The following is a 15,942-nucleotide window of genomic DNA, read 5'->3' as shown; positions in this document are numbered from 1 at the left end:
TTTTTTTTTTTTTTTTTTTTTTTTGGTACACGGGCCTCTCACTGTTGTGGCCTCTCCCGTTGCGGAGCGCAGGCTCTGGATGCGCAGGCCCAGTGGCCATGGCTCACGAGCCCAGCCGTTCCGCGGCATGTGGGATCTTCCCGGACTGGGGCACGAACCCGTGTCCCCTGCATCGGCAGGCAGACTCTCAACCACTGCGCCACCAGGGAAGCCCAGACATGGCTATTTTAATGGAAAGGTTTCTTCATCTTAATTCAGACTTTTCTGATATTGGCTCTGTGATTTGTAAGGAATTCACTGGATCTCTGAGCCTCATTTGAAAACAGGAATGATAGTTCCTACTGCCTACTGAGGGTTCACCCAATAATGTTTATTGATAAGCTTTTCATTGAATGCCGAAAGTATAGCACAATATTTCAGCGCGTGGCGGGGTGGTTGGGGGAGCAGGGGATGGTCAACGTTGTTTTTCCTAAACTAGAGTAGAGAACTGTGGTTTGTATATGTGAAGTTGTTTTAAAGTATATATTTCTTAAAAATAGGATGGCATAGTTCTTGGAGCAGATACAAGGGCAACTGAAGGAATGGTTGTTGCTGACAAGAACTGTTCAAAAATACACTTCATATCTCCTAACATTTAGTAAGTATTGATTAGTTTGAATGACTCATTTTTAAACATGTCAGGGGTAAAATTGAATTTACTCTTTCTCTCTAAAACCTGTTGTTCAGCCTGTATTTTCTTTCTGTTTCCCTTAAATGGCATTTCCATCCATCGGAGCTAGCCATCCCCAAGTCCTCTTTTTTATTTTTAAAAATATTTATTTATTTATTTATTTGGCTGTGCTGGGTCTTAGTTGTGGCACCCTGACGCGTGCGGGATCTTTAGCTGCAGTGCGCGGGATCTTTTAGTTGCGGCATGCAGGCTCTTAGTTTCGGCATGCGAGATCTAGTTTCCCGACCAGGGATCAAACCCAGGCCCCCTGCATTGGGAGCACAGAGTCTTAACTGCTGGACCACTAGGGAAGTCCCTCAAGTCCTCTTTTTGCTTTAGTCTTCAGTTCATTTGGTACCCAGTTCTGCCTTCTGTGTGCCTTTTGAATCCACTCCCTTCTCTCCTTCCCTCTACTAAGGCCTTAGCTCGGGTTCTCTTTTCTCAGCTGGATCATTGCAGTTGTCATTTAAATGGTCTCTCTGCCTTTGGCCTTTCCTTTATCTGTATTGTTCACTCTTCTGCCATGTTGGGTTTTGTAAAACATGGATCTAATTATGTCCCTTTCCTGTTTAAAAACTTTTCAAGAGATTTTTCACATTTCCACACTGCTTTCAGGATAAAATCGAAACTCTAGCATGATATTCAAGGTCTTGTACAATTTCACAGAAAGCTTACCTTTTCATCCTATTTAGCTGCTATCACTCTATGTTCCAGTTATACCTGGGCTGTCCCTATTTCCCTCATGTCCCTGTTCTCCGCATGTCCAAGCTGTTTTACCCTTGCTCTTGCTAGCCCCTCTGCTTAGAAATGCCCTTTCTTCTTCTCTGTATAGTGTTTTTATTCTGTCCTTCAAAATCCAGCTCACATGAAACCTCTTCTCAAAGATCAGAGTTAACTGCTCTCTCCTCCAGTTTCCTACAGCATTTTCTACCTATGCTACTATATTGTATTATATGTCTCCTCCACTCAAGTTTGAAATCAAGTGCTATTACTGTGTCATATTTTCTTTATTCTCAGCACTTTGGAATGACTGGTATCTAGTACTAAATACTTGGTAAATGTAAATTGCAAGGCTTTTGACATTCCTTGCTCTTTTGTACAACTTGGATATTTTCTAGGATCAGTAAAATGCACACTCTGTTCAGAACATAGAAACTAATGATTTGAAATATTCCACTGGGCTACAGAAAATATATTTGCATATAATTAGATGTGCATTCTTAATTTTATGTTTATTTAAGCTTGGTTAGAGCAGTTACAGTGCAGGTATACTCAAAAACATCTATGTCCCTGAACTTTGTGGAAGTTTTCCAAGAAGCTCCACTTCTAATTGAGCCCTTTGGTAATTGAATTTCAGCTACGTTTCTAATTGTATTTTTTAGTTGTTGTGGTGCTGGGACAGCTGCGGACACAGACATGACAACCCAGCTCATTTCTTCCAACTTGGAGCTCCACTCTCTTTCCACTGGCCGCCTTCCCAGAGTCGTGACGGCCAATCGGATGCTGAAGCAGATGCTTTTCAGGTAAGGTTCCAGGATGGGGATTTCTGTAGTATTTTTTTCTCATGTCTTAGAGTTTCAGCCAAGGGAAGCCTGGAAGCTCGAGGAAAGGCATTAAGAAATACACATTTTATTCCAGAAATCAATTGTTACTATAAAGACACTTTAATTTCATAAGGCTTTTGATAATGTATTTGAATTTACAGGGTCTGGGTTTTTTTTTTTTTTTCATGAATGAATCGCATGTGACCAATTGAGTCATTTCCTGAGGCTTAGGGTATTGCTGGATAAAAAAACCTTTTTTGTTCATAGTAAGAAAGAGCTGGAAGGAACCTTTGAGTTCTTCTTGTGAACACACACAAACACAAATGATTGTTTTTTCTCTCTTTTTTAGGGGCAAGGTAACAGTGAAATGAAAAGTGATTATTTGTAGTTGGCTGTAAGTGGGTAGGATAGCGTTACTATTAACCAACATTTATTTGTTTGTGCCAGGCCCTGTGCTAAGTAAGTGCTTTATGCATGATCTCACTTTATCCCTTTAACTCTGAGTTAGGGGCTATTAACATGTCTAATTTGTAAGTGAACAAACAGAGGCTTAAAGAGATGCATTCATTTGCCTGACCTGACATTCACTCCCTGCTGACTCCCACAGAGTTCCTCTTAGTAGTTTTGTTTCTCTTTAGTCCTTAACGATCACATCATCACTTTGTGTTTGTATAGGTCTAGACAGTTTTCAAATTTTAAGTCCATTTTCTCACTTGCTCCTCATAAAGAGAAGAGAAGCAATGTAGTATAGTGGAAATAGCCTGGACATTTAGTCTTGGGTTGGAATCCTGGCTTCTCCTTTTGTGACCTACCTTAGCTTTAACAAATTCTCTCCTCTTTCCTTTATAGAATGTGTATCATGATACCTTTTTAAAATTTTTTAAAAAGTTGGTCAGAGGCCTATATTCTGGTCCTCATCATTCATTAAGCACCCTGCATAAGACATTTTCTTTATCTCTGTCCCAAGTCATAGCAGCTGCATCCAGGCCTGTGAGAGTTAAAGGGGAGCAGGAACAGAAGGCAAAGGTTGTAAGCCGGCAGCTCACAGGCCGTCTTCAGCTTGTAAAGAAATTTCATTTGGGTCACATAGTGTTTTTAAAAAAATAGTGGCAAATAATTATAAATTGGGAGCTTTGAATTTAAAATATGGATTTCCATCTTCTTCTGATAAAAGCTCATAAAGCGGGCGGTGATGTGGGACTGAGTGGCCGTTGTTGCCTTTGGAAGTGGGAGCATGTGTTCTGGCCTGTCAGACCTTGCATGGCTCACTTCTCTGTTTCCTGCCTGGCCCTTGCCTTCCTGTGAACTTGCAGGTCTTCGTCTACAAGTGTAGCATGGCCCCTGGGCTCTCAGGAAGTGGATATGAAGTTTAATATAGCTACGCAGCAAGGCCGGTAGAATAGTACCCATTTTACAGCAGAGGATACCAGGGTTTATGAGTCATATGGGCAGGAAGCCTAGTCCGTATCTACCCAATTCCTACTCTGGCTGTACTGAGCCTTTATGTCAGTGATTTCCATTTATTTATGTACATAATCATCATCCTAATCCTGGAGAATTATCACCTATCAAATAAATTCTTCCAGCGCAGTGTGAGAACTTGTTAAAGCACATCTGTTGTCAAGATAACTGAAGACATTTGTGATTTTGATTTTAAATGTAAAGCTCCCTCTGGTGGTTTGTGTGGTGCATTACATTTAAAACAATTTTTAAACTTGTAAAATTGCAGTAAATATTTCAAGATTGCTTGCAGTGTCATTTAGCATTTAGCTAAATCTAGCAGATGTTTCTGTTAATCTCTTTAGAATGTTTCAGGAATTCTAAATTCTCTTTTTTCAGTGTTTTATTATCTTTAGTTTAACATACTTTGTAAAAGTTAAATTTTATCAAAGTTTTGAGAAGAACACAAAAATTTAAACCCGGATGATTATGGTTCTTTATGTCTTTTGACATTTTTGTTGAGTTACGTAAAGTGGGTCACTAGTATAAGAGAAAAATCATAGGATTTGACTTTAGAACTTTGCCTCAGGTCCTGTCTACAGTGCTCACATTTGTGTAACTTTGGGCTGTTCACCTCACCCTTCTTATCCTCAGTTTCTTCCTCAATAAAATGGGGATAATAGTTCTGTCTCTCTAACTTTTGGGGAGGAAATGAATAAAGAAACAAGGCGTATGCAATGCCTGGTATAGGGCCTGATACATAGTTAGATACTCATTCAGAGGCTGAAAAAAGAATACAAGGTGTACTCTTGCTGTTTTCTTCCCCCTGAATAATCTGTTTCCTTGTATGTGAATAAGTGAGAAAAGAGGGTTTGATAAACAGAAGTGGATGTCTTTTTCCTTACTTAAGCTTACTTAAGTTACTTTTATTTAACTTCTGTGGTGGCTATATGTAGAAGATATCTGTGATACTTGTTCCTTCTGAACATGGAGGCTTCTTGTTGAGTCTAGCAGAAATCTTTGATATACTATTCTGTATTCTGGAAACTATTTGAATATGTAGAGGCTTTAAAATTTTATTTTATTATATTGTAATTTTTTTTTCCTTACAAAAAAGTACTATATATTCATTGTAGAAAATTCTGAAAATACTGTAAAGCCCAAAGAAAAAATAGGCGAGAATCACATTTTGGCTGGTTGTATATACTCCTAGACTTTTAAATTTATTTATTCGTTCGTTCATTCACTTGATCATCCCTTCCTCCCTTCCTTCCGTATTATAAGTGCATGTTCACAGTAAAAAAGCTAGAAGATATAGTTAAAAAATTATAGAAATTACCTGAATTTCTACCACCTATAAGCAGTCGGTGCTAACAGATTATGGTACACTCTTCAAGGTTTTTCCTATGTTAAATAATACATATTTTGTTCTATAAAAATGGGATCATAGTTGTGCTTTCTATCCCATAATGTAACCTAATCTTTTCACCTACCGGTGCCTCTTCAGTAGTTTCCATGTTGGGGTATTTCAAAAAGAAAACCTTTTTATAAATTATTATAAAAGTAATGTATGATCATTGTAAAAAATTCAGACACTATAGAAATGTGAAAAGAAGCAAGTAGATTTCAGCTGACACTCTGCCACTTAAGCACATACACTGTGAATCTTTGAGATCTATTTTCTTAGACCTTTATACTAGCCATGTATACTCATGTATGTATTTGCAAAAATGGAATCCCGCTATATGTGTTGTTTTGTAACTGACTCTGTTCACATAACAGTATATTGTTCCCATCAGTAGACGAGCTCGGCATCCACAGATTTTACCTTGAGCCCATGGAGGACTTCTGGAGATCTGTAACTCCTGAAATAGTGAAAAATTTGTGTGTGTACACTTGTTATGGGCGAGGGTTCCACAATTTTAATCATTTTTTCCGTGGGGTCTGTGCCCCCAAAATTTTAAGAACCATAGATCGGTATCCTAATTTTTGTTGGATCACAGTAATCTATTTTATTAACCAATTTTTGAAGATTAACAATATTGCTTGCTTTAAAGTGTTTAAGGTATTGTAAGGTATTCTGCCGATCCTTTGGAATATAGAATCTTTAGGTACTTGTGTTATTAATTCTTTAAGCTATATTCTAAAATAAATTCCTAGAAGTAGAATTGCTGGGTCAAAGGTAGGCACATTTAACATTTTAATATATATTGCCAAAATTGTCCTTGAGAAAGATTACCATCGGTAGTGCATGAAAAATGCAGCATGGTTTTTAACGATTGTGTAGTGTTCCATTGTATAGCTGTATTAGTTTAGCTAATTCTGTTTCCACTTTTTTAGCATCATAAGCAGTTACCACAAAAAACATTCTTATGCATTCATTTCTGCGTATTTGTCCTTTTATATCAATAGAATTAGATTCCTGGAAACAGAATTTCTGGATCCATTTTTAAGGATTTCATTGACTTGCCAAAATATCTCAGACTCTTCTAAAGTTATCGAACAGATTATGTTTTAGCTTGGAAGGGAACTAGCTGGTTATTAATTGACTTTAACTAAGCAGCGTGTTTGGCAGGCAGTTGATATAGTGGATCAAGCACTGGGCTGGGCGGGGAGTGGTGGATCTGGTGATTCTGGCTTCTCATCCCAGAGCGCTGGGATCTAGTCTTGACCCTTCTGCTAGCTCATGCGGCTTAGGACCAGTTTCTTCCCTTTTCTGGGCCTCTGTTCCCTCTTGAGGCTGCTTTTAAAATCCTTTCCTGCTCTTTATTTTTTCACTTATAAATGGAAGATTTGAAATAATAAATTGGTAATCAAGGGACACGGGAAATACTGGACTCGACCTAGAGCGCTTTCTGGTGGGTAGCTATGTCTCAGACAGTCTAAAATGATGACTTTGATTGGTTCTTGTGTTATTTATATCAGTTTTAATGATTGTATCATTAGGCAAATTCAGCATGTGTTGGTTTCATTTTTCTTCCCAGAGATTTAAAGGCTCACAGTGGAGAACTTTAAATCCAGCATGTTTATCTAGCATAGCAGTTCTAATGGTAAAAAATTGAACCAGTTACAAGGAAAGCAATCTGTAGAAGCGGAAAACCAACTAAGTAGAGGGTCCAAAGGAACAAATACGTGCAGAATTAAACAGAGGTGGGGGTGAGGCGGAAAATGTATTCTTGCCCACGTTCCTGAGAGATACAGTTTTAAACTGTGGGCAGGAGCAATGGGTTTTATATAGGCTGTCATGGAGTTACTTCATTCACTTCCCTGCATGATGAAATACTTCTTTCGTTTACTCAGTATGAGCTCGTATCTGTCATAATTTTGTGGATTTATTCAAGGGAAAGGTTTTTTTTTTTTTTTTTTTTTTTGCGGTACGCGGGCCTCTCACTGTTGTGGCCTCTCCCGTTGCGGAGCACAGGCTCTGGACGTGCAGGCTCAGTGGCCATGGCTCAGGGGCCCAGCCCAGCTGGCATGTGGGATCCTCCCGGGCTGGGGCACGAACCCGCGTCCCTTGCATCGGTAGGCTGACTCTCAGCCACTGCGCCTCCAGGGAAGCCCGAGGGGAAAGGTGTTTTGACATTAGCTATTTTCCTATGAGGCTATGGTGAGGTTGATAATTTGAACAGCTTTAGTTGAGCAACAACTCACTGTTGACTTGGAAGGGAGCTTATCTGCTAAACACAGAGAGGTATGATGGGAGGGGTGCTGATGATCTTTGGAGTAAGCCAAGCTTGGCTCTGAGGCTTAAAAATGTCTTTGGGTTGGTTTTCTCTTCTCTACCATGAGAATTATAGTGTTTTCTTTTAAAGGGGGTTGTGAGACTAAGATTATGTAAGGCACATGGAATGCCTCACACAATTTACAGTTTTTATTGGCTGATAGTAGATGTTCAAGTATGTTGGCTCCATTCCCTATTTTTTTCCCTTCAAAACAGTAATTATTTAATGAAGCAGTAGTAGTGTAAGAAAAGCTTTTTATTGTCTGACTTCAAATACAACTTTCAGTTAAGTTATAGTGATGCAATGTAGACTCATTTTTGTTTTTTCTTATGCATACTCTGATCACCAGGTATCAAGGTTACATTGGTGCAGCCCTAGTTTTGGGGGGAGTAGATGTTACTGGACCTCACCTCTACAGCATCTATCCTCATGGATCAACTGATAAGTTGCCTTATGTCACCATGGGTGAGTGTAATGTTTCCCTGATGTTTCAGAATCGTCTTATTTACTAAGGTGGTCTCTTAAAGTTGGTTTATTTCTGGATGGAGGAGGCAGTGCAGTACAGTGCTTTGATTCCTTCTACAAGTATTATTGAGTTCCTCCTAGGGATTAGGCCCTGTCTTATGTGCTTGGGATATAGCAGTGAACAAAATTTAGGTACAGATTCTTGCCTGCAGGGAGTTTATATTTTAGTGGGGGTGGACAGACAATAACAGCAACAGTTATAAATATATATTAGAAAGAGATAAATCGTAGAGAAAAAAACAATGCAGTGATATTATACTTCAGTTATGCAAGATATTACCTTTAGGGGAAACTGAGTCAAGAGTGTACAAAAATGTGATGTATTATTTCTAACATCTGCATGTGAATTTACAATTATCTCAAAACAAAAAGTTAAAAAATGTTAATGCAGTGCAAGGGGACTTGAGAAGGTTAAAGTAGGTTCATGAAGAAGGTGAGGTCTGAGTGGATGGGCCTCCTGGGCAGAGGGAAGGCTAGAGTGGAGGCCTCACTGGGGGAATAGGCCCACGCAGAGATTTTTTTTTAAGCTAGAGTGACCAGAGTTCCTCTTTGCCACTTAATCTCTGAGGGATCCTGGGCATGTAATTCCTCTCTGAACCTTGATTTCCTTACTTGTGAAATGGTATCAGTAATACCTACCATGCATACCAGGTTATTTATAATGACTAGAAATAATGTGTATAAAGCATCTGGTCCAGTGCCTGGCCTATAAATAGTAGCTACGCCTTTTAGATCAGCCTTGTACATTTGTATTTTAGCTCTAAATGCTAGATAAGAGTACTTTTTTTTAAATGACTAAAAAAGTGATAAAATTATATTTAGAAGAGTTAGGATTTTTGAATTTAACTTTCATGCTAAATTTCTGAGTGAAGTTGCATATGTCCAGGGACTTCCCTGGTGGTCCAGTGGTTAAGACTTCACCTTCCAATGCAGCGGGTGCGGGTTCTATCCCTGGTCAGGGAGCTAAGATCCCACATGCCTCGCGGCCAAAACACAAAAACAGAAACAATGTTGTAACAGATTGAATAAAGACTTTAAAAATGGTCCATATCAAAAATAAATCTTTAAAAAAAAAAAAGAAAGAAATTGCATATGTCCAGTAACTTGAACAGGTCATTTGTAGCTGGCGTTTTTCCAGCTGTTGTTTACCTTTTGCATTTTTTGTCTTGGTATCTTGGCTCTGCAGAGCCAGGAATAATGGCTGCCTTGAATAGTTTGGAAATTGCTAGCTTGGGACTTTGCTATTCCATTCCATGTAATGCACAAGCCTCTTATAAGATTTGTATGCAACAGATGTTCCATGTTTGTGAGAAGAATGATTTGTCCCCAGATACCGTATGGAATAATTATTTTTAAATGAAGATACTTACAGTAATTTTAGAATTGCTCTGTTCCATTTTGTTATTTCCATCAAAGTAGTGTTTTTATTTCCCTCCATTTGATGCCTTTAAATGGTAGTAAAGGTGGAATAGCCTTTTCTGTTAAGTAGTTTCATTTCTTCTTTTTTTTATTTAAAAAAAATTTCACACTTGCAGGAAAGTAACAAAAATGTACAATGAATAGTCATATATACCCTTTCTCGTGTTTGTCAATTGTTAAGATTTTACCACATTTTTGCTCACTCTCTCATACATTATTGTTATTTTTTGGTGTATGGAACCATTCGAGAGTAAATAGCAGACACCATAACCCTCTATCTCAAAATCCTTTAGGATGTTCTCTTACATCACCTTGATAAAGTCATCAAAATCAGGAAATTTAATATTGATACAAAGCCTTTTCATTTTTAAGATGGAAAAATTGAACTGGTTTCTGTTGCTTTTGAACTAGTAATTTGTCTTACGAGCATAATCCTGAATTTAGGAAAAGTTGTTGAAAGTGAGTAAAGCAGATTTGTGTCTGCTCATTTCATTCCTGCAACTCCACTTTGTGCTCTGTCCTGGCTGACAGTGATCTTGCTTCCCTCCAAGTCCAATGTGAGTCCAGGGTGATGGCTCCACAGCTTTGATTTTATGGCATACTTCTGCTCAGAAATCATCACTCCACAGTCTGGTTTTGCTTTCATAAGAGATTAAGAAGATTAAGAAGAGCAAGACATCAGTAACACCTGATTTTAGATACACAAGTAAGTTGTTACTTTGAGGTTTAGTTTGTTTGTTCATCTGTTCATTTATCAACTATTTCTTGAGTGCCTTCTGTGTAAAAGCACTGTAGCAGGCTCCACAGAGAGAGGTTGAATGTCTGGATCCTTACCCTCAACATATTCCCAGTGTAATGGGGGAGATAGCTGTATAAACTGACAAGGGCAGTAGGTACAAAGGCCATTGGAGGCCCAAGGGAGAAAGGGTCTAAACTGGAAGATTTCACGGAAAGCTTCCCTTCACTTGAGCTGAATCTTAAAAGAAGGATAAGTTACTTTCATTCATTTATCAGATATTTATTTAGCATCTGCTATGTGCTAGGCACTGGGAATATAGTGGTCAACACAGCACCTATCCTCAGAGCTTATAGCCTCTGCGGGAGATAGGAATTAAGTAAATACACATTAATCTAAAAGAATGCACTGTGCTAAGTGCCCTGGAGGAAAAAAGCAGTAATAAGAGAGAATACAGGAAGGAGCATGTGGATAATGGGTGTTTGGGAAGTCCTTACTGGGCAAGTGACATGAAAACATTTTCTAATGAAAGTAATTTATGAACATGACAAAACATTCAAGTGGGGAAAAATATTACATGAAAAATAAGTCTCTTTCATATTTCCCCAAAGTAACCACTGTTAAGGGTTTATTGTGTTTTTTTCTCAAAAAATGTTTTATGATCCATCTATATATATCTCTATCATCTGTCATCTATCTGTCAATCCCTATTAAAAATACACAGCTGAGGTCATGCTGTAGATGCTGTTCCATTACTATTAACCTGTTTTGAATAAGTTTTTGTATCAGTGCTTGTAGATCTATATCAAATCTACAACAACAACTTCATAGAATTGTATTACATGTCTCTACCATGATTTAGTGACCCATTCTCCTATTGATGAGTATATGTCGTGGTGTACTTGTGTAAGTACATCTGACAAATTCCTAGTAGTGGAGTTCTGGATTAGGGTGTGTGCATGTATTGCTCAGAATTCTCTGTTGTAATCATTAGAATCACTGGATGATTTAGGAAAGGAGGAATTTTTATTTTTTAAAGGATAGTAGGTGGCTCACAGAATAGCTAGGAGGGCAAGAACTGGGTTTGGGGCCAAGAACAGTTTCAGAAATAATGCTGCAGAGTGGGCCATTGCAGGCAAAGGCAGAATGCTGCAGACTACACTGCTGGCCCAGCTGGCGCAGGCCCTGGCTCGCTGCTCACTCTGCTGCCCTGGCTGCCTCATCTGGAACTGAGGCTTCCTGCCATCTCATTCACTGTCCGAGAGTTCCTTATAGGGAAGGGTGGGTGCTTGGTTGGTGATGATTGGTGAGGCTCAGTCGTCTGTTTATAAGGTGGGGGGGTTCCCCAGACATAGAAAGGAAGTATAGCTACTGGGCAGCCCCCAAAAGTGACAGATGGCTGGTCATACAGTGCATTTTACCTTTTGAGAGCTGTTGCCAAATTGCCCTCCAAAAAGATTGTACTAGTTTGTATTCCACCAAGAGAATATGAGAATGCCTTTCTCTTATAAACTCTCCCACTTTGGATATTCTTGCCAGTCTGGTAGGTGAAAGATGGGGAAAAGAATCACTTAAGCTGAGACCTGTATGATAAGTAGGAATTAGCCAGGAATTTGCCACCCTACTCCCTACCCCCAAGGGAAAGACTTTTTAGGCCCTGCAGTGCACAAGGGACCAGTATGGTCAAAGAACTGAAAGGCCCGAGTTTGCTGGATGGGTGAGGCAAGTGCAGTGGGTGTGGGGAGTGTTCCATGCTGGGGGCACAGCGGAAGAGGTAGAGGGATGAAGATGTACTGACGTTCAGGAGGGTGGGGCAGAGGCAAGGCTGGAAAGCTAGGCCGGAGAGAGTCCCGACGGTACAGACTGAGTTGTTTGTTTTTGTCCTGGAGGTTCCCGTCTACTCTTTTCAAGCCAGGGGATGATAGGATAAGATTCGCTTGTTAGAGCAGCCTGACAGCTGTCGGAAGGAGGATTGGCATGTGGGAAGTCTAGAGGCAGAGACAGAGATTACACCTGGCCAGAAATGTTTATGTGTGCATGGGTCCAGTGGCACAGGGATGGTCACGGTCGTCACAGAGAGCACTCAGAAACCAGCCAGCCATTAGGCCACATGCCGGGTCTCTGACCATCCTTTCCTGTCTTCCTCAGTGCCAGTTCCTTCCTGGCTCTTGAGCACAGTGTTGCAGTAACTCCTCCACCGGGGTCATCTTCCTTCCAGTCTGGCTTTAGACCCTTTTTCTTCTTCCTCCTCCACATGTACCTTAGGTGTCTGTGGCAATAGGCCCCTTGCCCCTCTCTGAACTGCCTTTCCCACCCCGCTGCTGCTGTGCTGCCTTCTTTCAGGAATGCGTTTTCTGCCCGGAGTGCTCCTGCTCCTCATCCAAGGTCTAGCCCAGAGGCCATTCCCTCGTGACTGCCCCAGGCTGTTAGCAAGTCCCTCTCCGGTAATTTGGTGTGCAGCTTGATTCCAGGATTTCAGCCGTGTCCAGACTCTACTTTCCCCAGCTCTTGTCCTTCCTGCCCCTACAAGAATCTGAGATCTCTGTCAGTAGAATCTGTCTCACTCCCAGAGTCTCACGGAGTCCTGTGTGACTCAGTGAATATTTGATGGTGAATTAATTTTCTGATTCTCTAACTTGCTTGTGCCAAAGCATGTGTAAAACCTAGTGTTAGAAACCTTAACTGCTGTTTATTGTTTGTGAACAGTTTACAGGACCCCTGGAGTAGAGTTGGTTTAGATTGTGTTGCATTTGTGTGGCTCCAGTTGAGCTGTAAGGGAACAGCACAAAGCACTGCATATGTGATAGGTCTTTTTTTTTTTTTTGCGGTTCGCGGGCCTCACTGTTGTGGCCTCTCCCGTTGCGGAGCACAGGCTCCGGATGCGCAGGCTCAGCGGCCATGGCTCACAGGCCCAGCCACTCCGCGGCACATGGGATCTTCCTGGACCGGGGCACAAACCCGTGTCCCCTACATTGGCAGGCGGACTCTCAACCACTGTGCCACCAGGGAAGCCCTTTTTTTTTTAAAGCTTAGTATTATTTTAAATTTAAAACATTTGGAAGTGTCTCTGTGCCAGTGTCTGCTGGTGCCATCGCATTATTTTCAGTTAAAATTCTGTGCAAGGGATGCTATCATTACCTGCTTATTGATGAGAAACCTGAAACTTAGATTTACTAACCTGCCCATTGCTGCCCTGCCTGTAAGCAGCAAAGCTGGGATTTGTCTTTCAGCTCAAGCAAGCCTGAGCTCATCACAGCTGCTTTGATTTTATCATCTTACAGATGTTCTTTCATTAAGCTATTAAGTCTTGCTCCTGAATACTAAAAATATTTATACAAATTCCCAAGGGGCATTTATTTGTTTGGCATATTTTGGACTGTTCTTTGTGTGGATTTTCTTTCCTGCATATTAAAAACAGTATTTACTGAAACAGCTTTATAGTATCAAAGGAAATTTAAAAAAATTATACACAATTCTACCATCCGAAGACAATATGAATTTTATATTTCGTTTCTTTCTGATCCAAGTCCATTGTGAAGAGGCGCCTTTTATCGGAGAATGTGAAATAAAATACAGTTTTTGTGCTGTCCAGGTTTTGTCTTTGCCATTCTTTTAGTTTCTTTCGGCCATTGTTCACTTTTGAGCAGGGCTTGATGCCTCTGCCTGCTGTGCGAGGTGTGCTGCACTGCCTTTCCTCCTGATGGAGTTCTGGCTTCCGTGGAGGTGGTGGTGGTTTTTCTTTCTTTTTTTTTTTTATTTTTTGAGGGGATGGGGAGCTGGATATTGAGAGAACCCCAGAAGTGCCAAAATTTGGTGGTTTTGTTTTAATTCATGTGACTTATTTTGGGTGAGCTGCAAACCAAACCTCCAACTACAGATAAAATAGAAGGCCCTCCTAACTGAAATGTGCCCACAGAACGTTAACATTCCCTGTGGGATTGAGGCTTTCCGTAAGTGTGGTGTAAGTGAGAAAATGAATATTTCATGTAAATTCTCATGTTTTAGTGAAAGTAGGAGTTTTTTATTATAAGAAATAAAAATACAACTTTGTAATGAATCTTTTCTTTTTCCTGAGTGATTTGACAGTAAGAGCTGGAAGCTACAAATTACCTGTAAGACAAGGGTGTCTACGTTTTGTCTACCCATGGGCCTGTATTGGCGACTAGCCAGGTGCCTGAAGGCTACTCCTACTAATTTATATCGAATAGAAGACACCTGTCTTGTCCTGCGCATCTCTAACATGCTGGCACAGCTCCTTGAGCACAGGGTCCAGGAGCCTCCTCGCTGAGGGCTTGCTTTCCCAAGGGTTTGCTTAAGAGAAGAGGGTATCAAACTCCTCGTGGTGTGGCCCTCCCTAAAACCTTTTTTGTGAACGGGGTGTTGGCCATAATGATAGCAGTGTTCGTCCAGCAGCTTGCCAGCTGCAGCGCCAGCAACTGTTGTGAGACACTTGACTGATTTAGTCTTTGCACCGCTGTGAAGTGGGTACTATCATCCCTGTCTTGAGGGTGAGGAAATTGAGGCTCAGAGAGGTATGCTGGGGTCACACAGCCTGGAGGTGAATGATCTGGCATGAGAGCCCTGGTCTCTGTGACTTTTCCCCCTTGGCTTTGTTATTGCTGTGAGTAGTGTGTGGCATGTGGTCCAGACGAAATGTGTTTTGGTCCATTCTCAGAAAAGAAGAAAGGACCCCTTAGGTTTCATTAAATTATTTATTTTTTAAGAAAATAATTTGTAAGAGACTGCAGGTGGTTGATTAGTGTGATTGTGGAAAACCAGGCAAGATTTTTGACTTTTCTTTAGTAAGAAAGGGAAAAGGGTTATAGTTTTTCTTATAGACAAAATACGGGTTCTTTTAATTCTCAGATTAATTAGCTTTTTCTTTTAACTTGCCAGCTTTTCTTTATTAAGCAAACTGAAGTACTGTCAGGAGAAGCTTGGGGACCATCTTTTGCTGTTAGTTTGGCAGTGTTCCTTGTAGCTGCATTGGCAACATATATAAAATTTTTATTTTGCCCACTTATTCACATAGAGAATTAATATGAATGAAATTTAAAGCACGACATTCCTGGAAATGAGGCCCTTGGACAATTTAGGAATACTAACTTAAGGAATAAACATTGATATGCACCATTGGGGAAGACTTTGGGTCACTGCCAGGGCCGTCCAGGTAAAATTCTATCTCTAGATAAACTGGTTATACAATTTCCTAATTACTGGAATGTACCTCAAGTCCCAGTTTACTGAGCCCCCTAGCAATTAAAAAGATTCGGGACAGAGTAGTAAACATACCAGATGTCTCACCTTGTGGGCAAAGAAGAGTCTTAGAATTAAGTTGGAACTTAGGAACATCAGTAGGGAATTCAGACCTGCCATTTCTCCATATTTTTACACTGAAGTGCAACCTTTGTGCAGACATTTTGTTATCTCCACATGACTCGATTTGAAAGATTGTCCTGCGCTGTATCAAATCAGTGCACTATAAGGTGGCAAGTGTTTCTTCCACATTCATTTTCAGTGCCGAAGTCAGATGTGAACTCAGCAGCACTGTGTTTAGTTTGTAGGCCCACGTAAAAGCCTCAGAGGGCACGTGACCTTATAGCTCTAGTGTTGCTGGAAATTCTTTCTCCTGACTAGTGTGGGCCAGGTGACTGTGCAGGCGTTCTGTAAGCATGGGTCTCCATCAGGACTGGAGTGAGTCTTGTCCCCTGATCTCTGTGGGTCAAGGACTATGCGGTGGCGGGAACCCCATCCTGGTGGGAGCTTTGTCTATACAGCCAGTGACCATCCAGAGCCGGCTTTTCTGTAGCCAGCTGAGGTATTACCTAGAATGCTAGAGAAAGAGAT

The 15,942-nt window shown here is 40.5% G+C and overlaps 1 protein-coding gene across 1 annotated transcript in view; it reads left to right on the top strand.

Annotated features, from left to right (window-relative positions):
• The window catches only part of PSMB7 (proteasome 20S subunit beta 7), a 59,091-nt gene that overhangs the window by 1,512 nt on the left and 41,637 nt on the right, over positions 1-15,942 (top strand). Inside the window, exons 3-5 of the mRNA XM_024762165.1 lie at positions 540-637; positions 2,092-2,232; positions 7,765-7,880. Coding sequence (XP_024617933.1) covers positions 540-637; positions 2,092-2,232; positions 7,765-7,880 — 355 coding nt within the window. The remainder of the gene's footprint in view (positions 1-539; positions 638-2,091; positions 2,233-7,764; positions 7,881-15,942) is intronic.

Source organism: Neophocaena asiaeorientalis, unplaced genomic scaffold, assembly GCF_003031525.2.
Source record: "Neophocaena asiaeorientalis asiaeorientalis breed wild unplaced genomic scaffold, Neophocaena_asiaeorientalis_V1.1 scaffold78, whole genome shotgun sequence".
Classification (NCBI taxonomy): Eukaryota; Metazoa; Chordata; class Mammalia; order Artiodactyla; family Phocoenidae; genus Neophocaena; species Neophocaena asiaeorientalis.
This window is presented reverse-complemented; position numbering and strand designations above follow the sequence as displayed.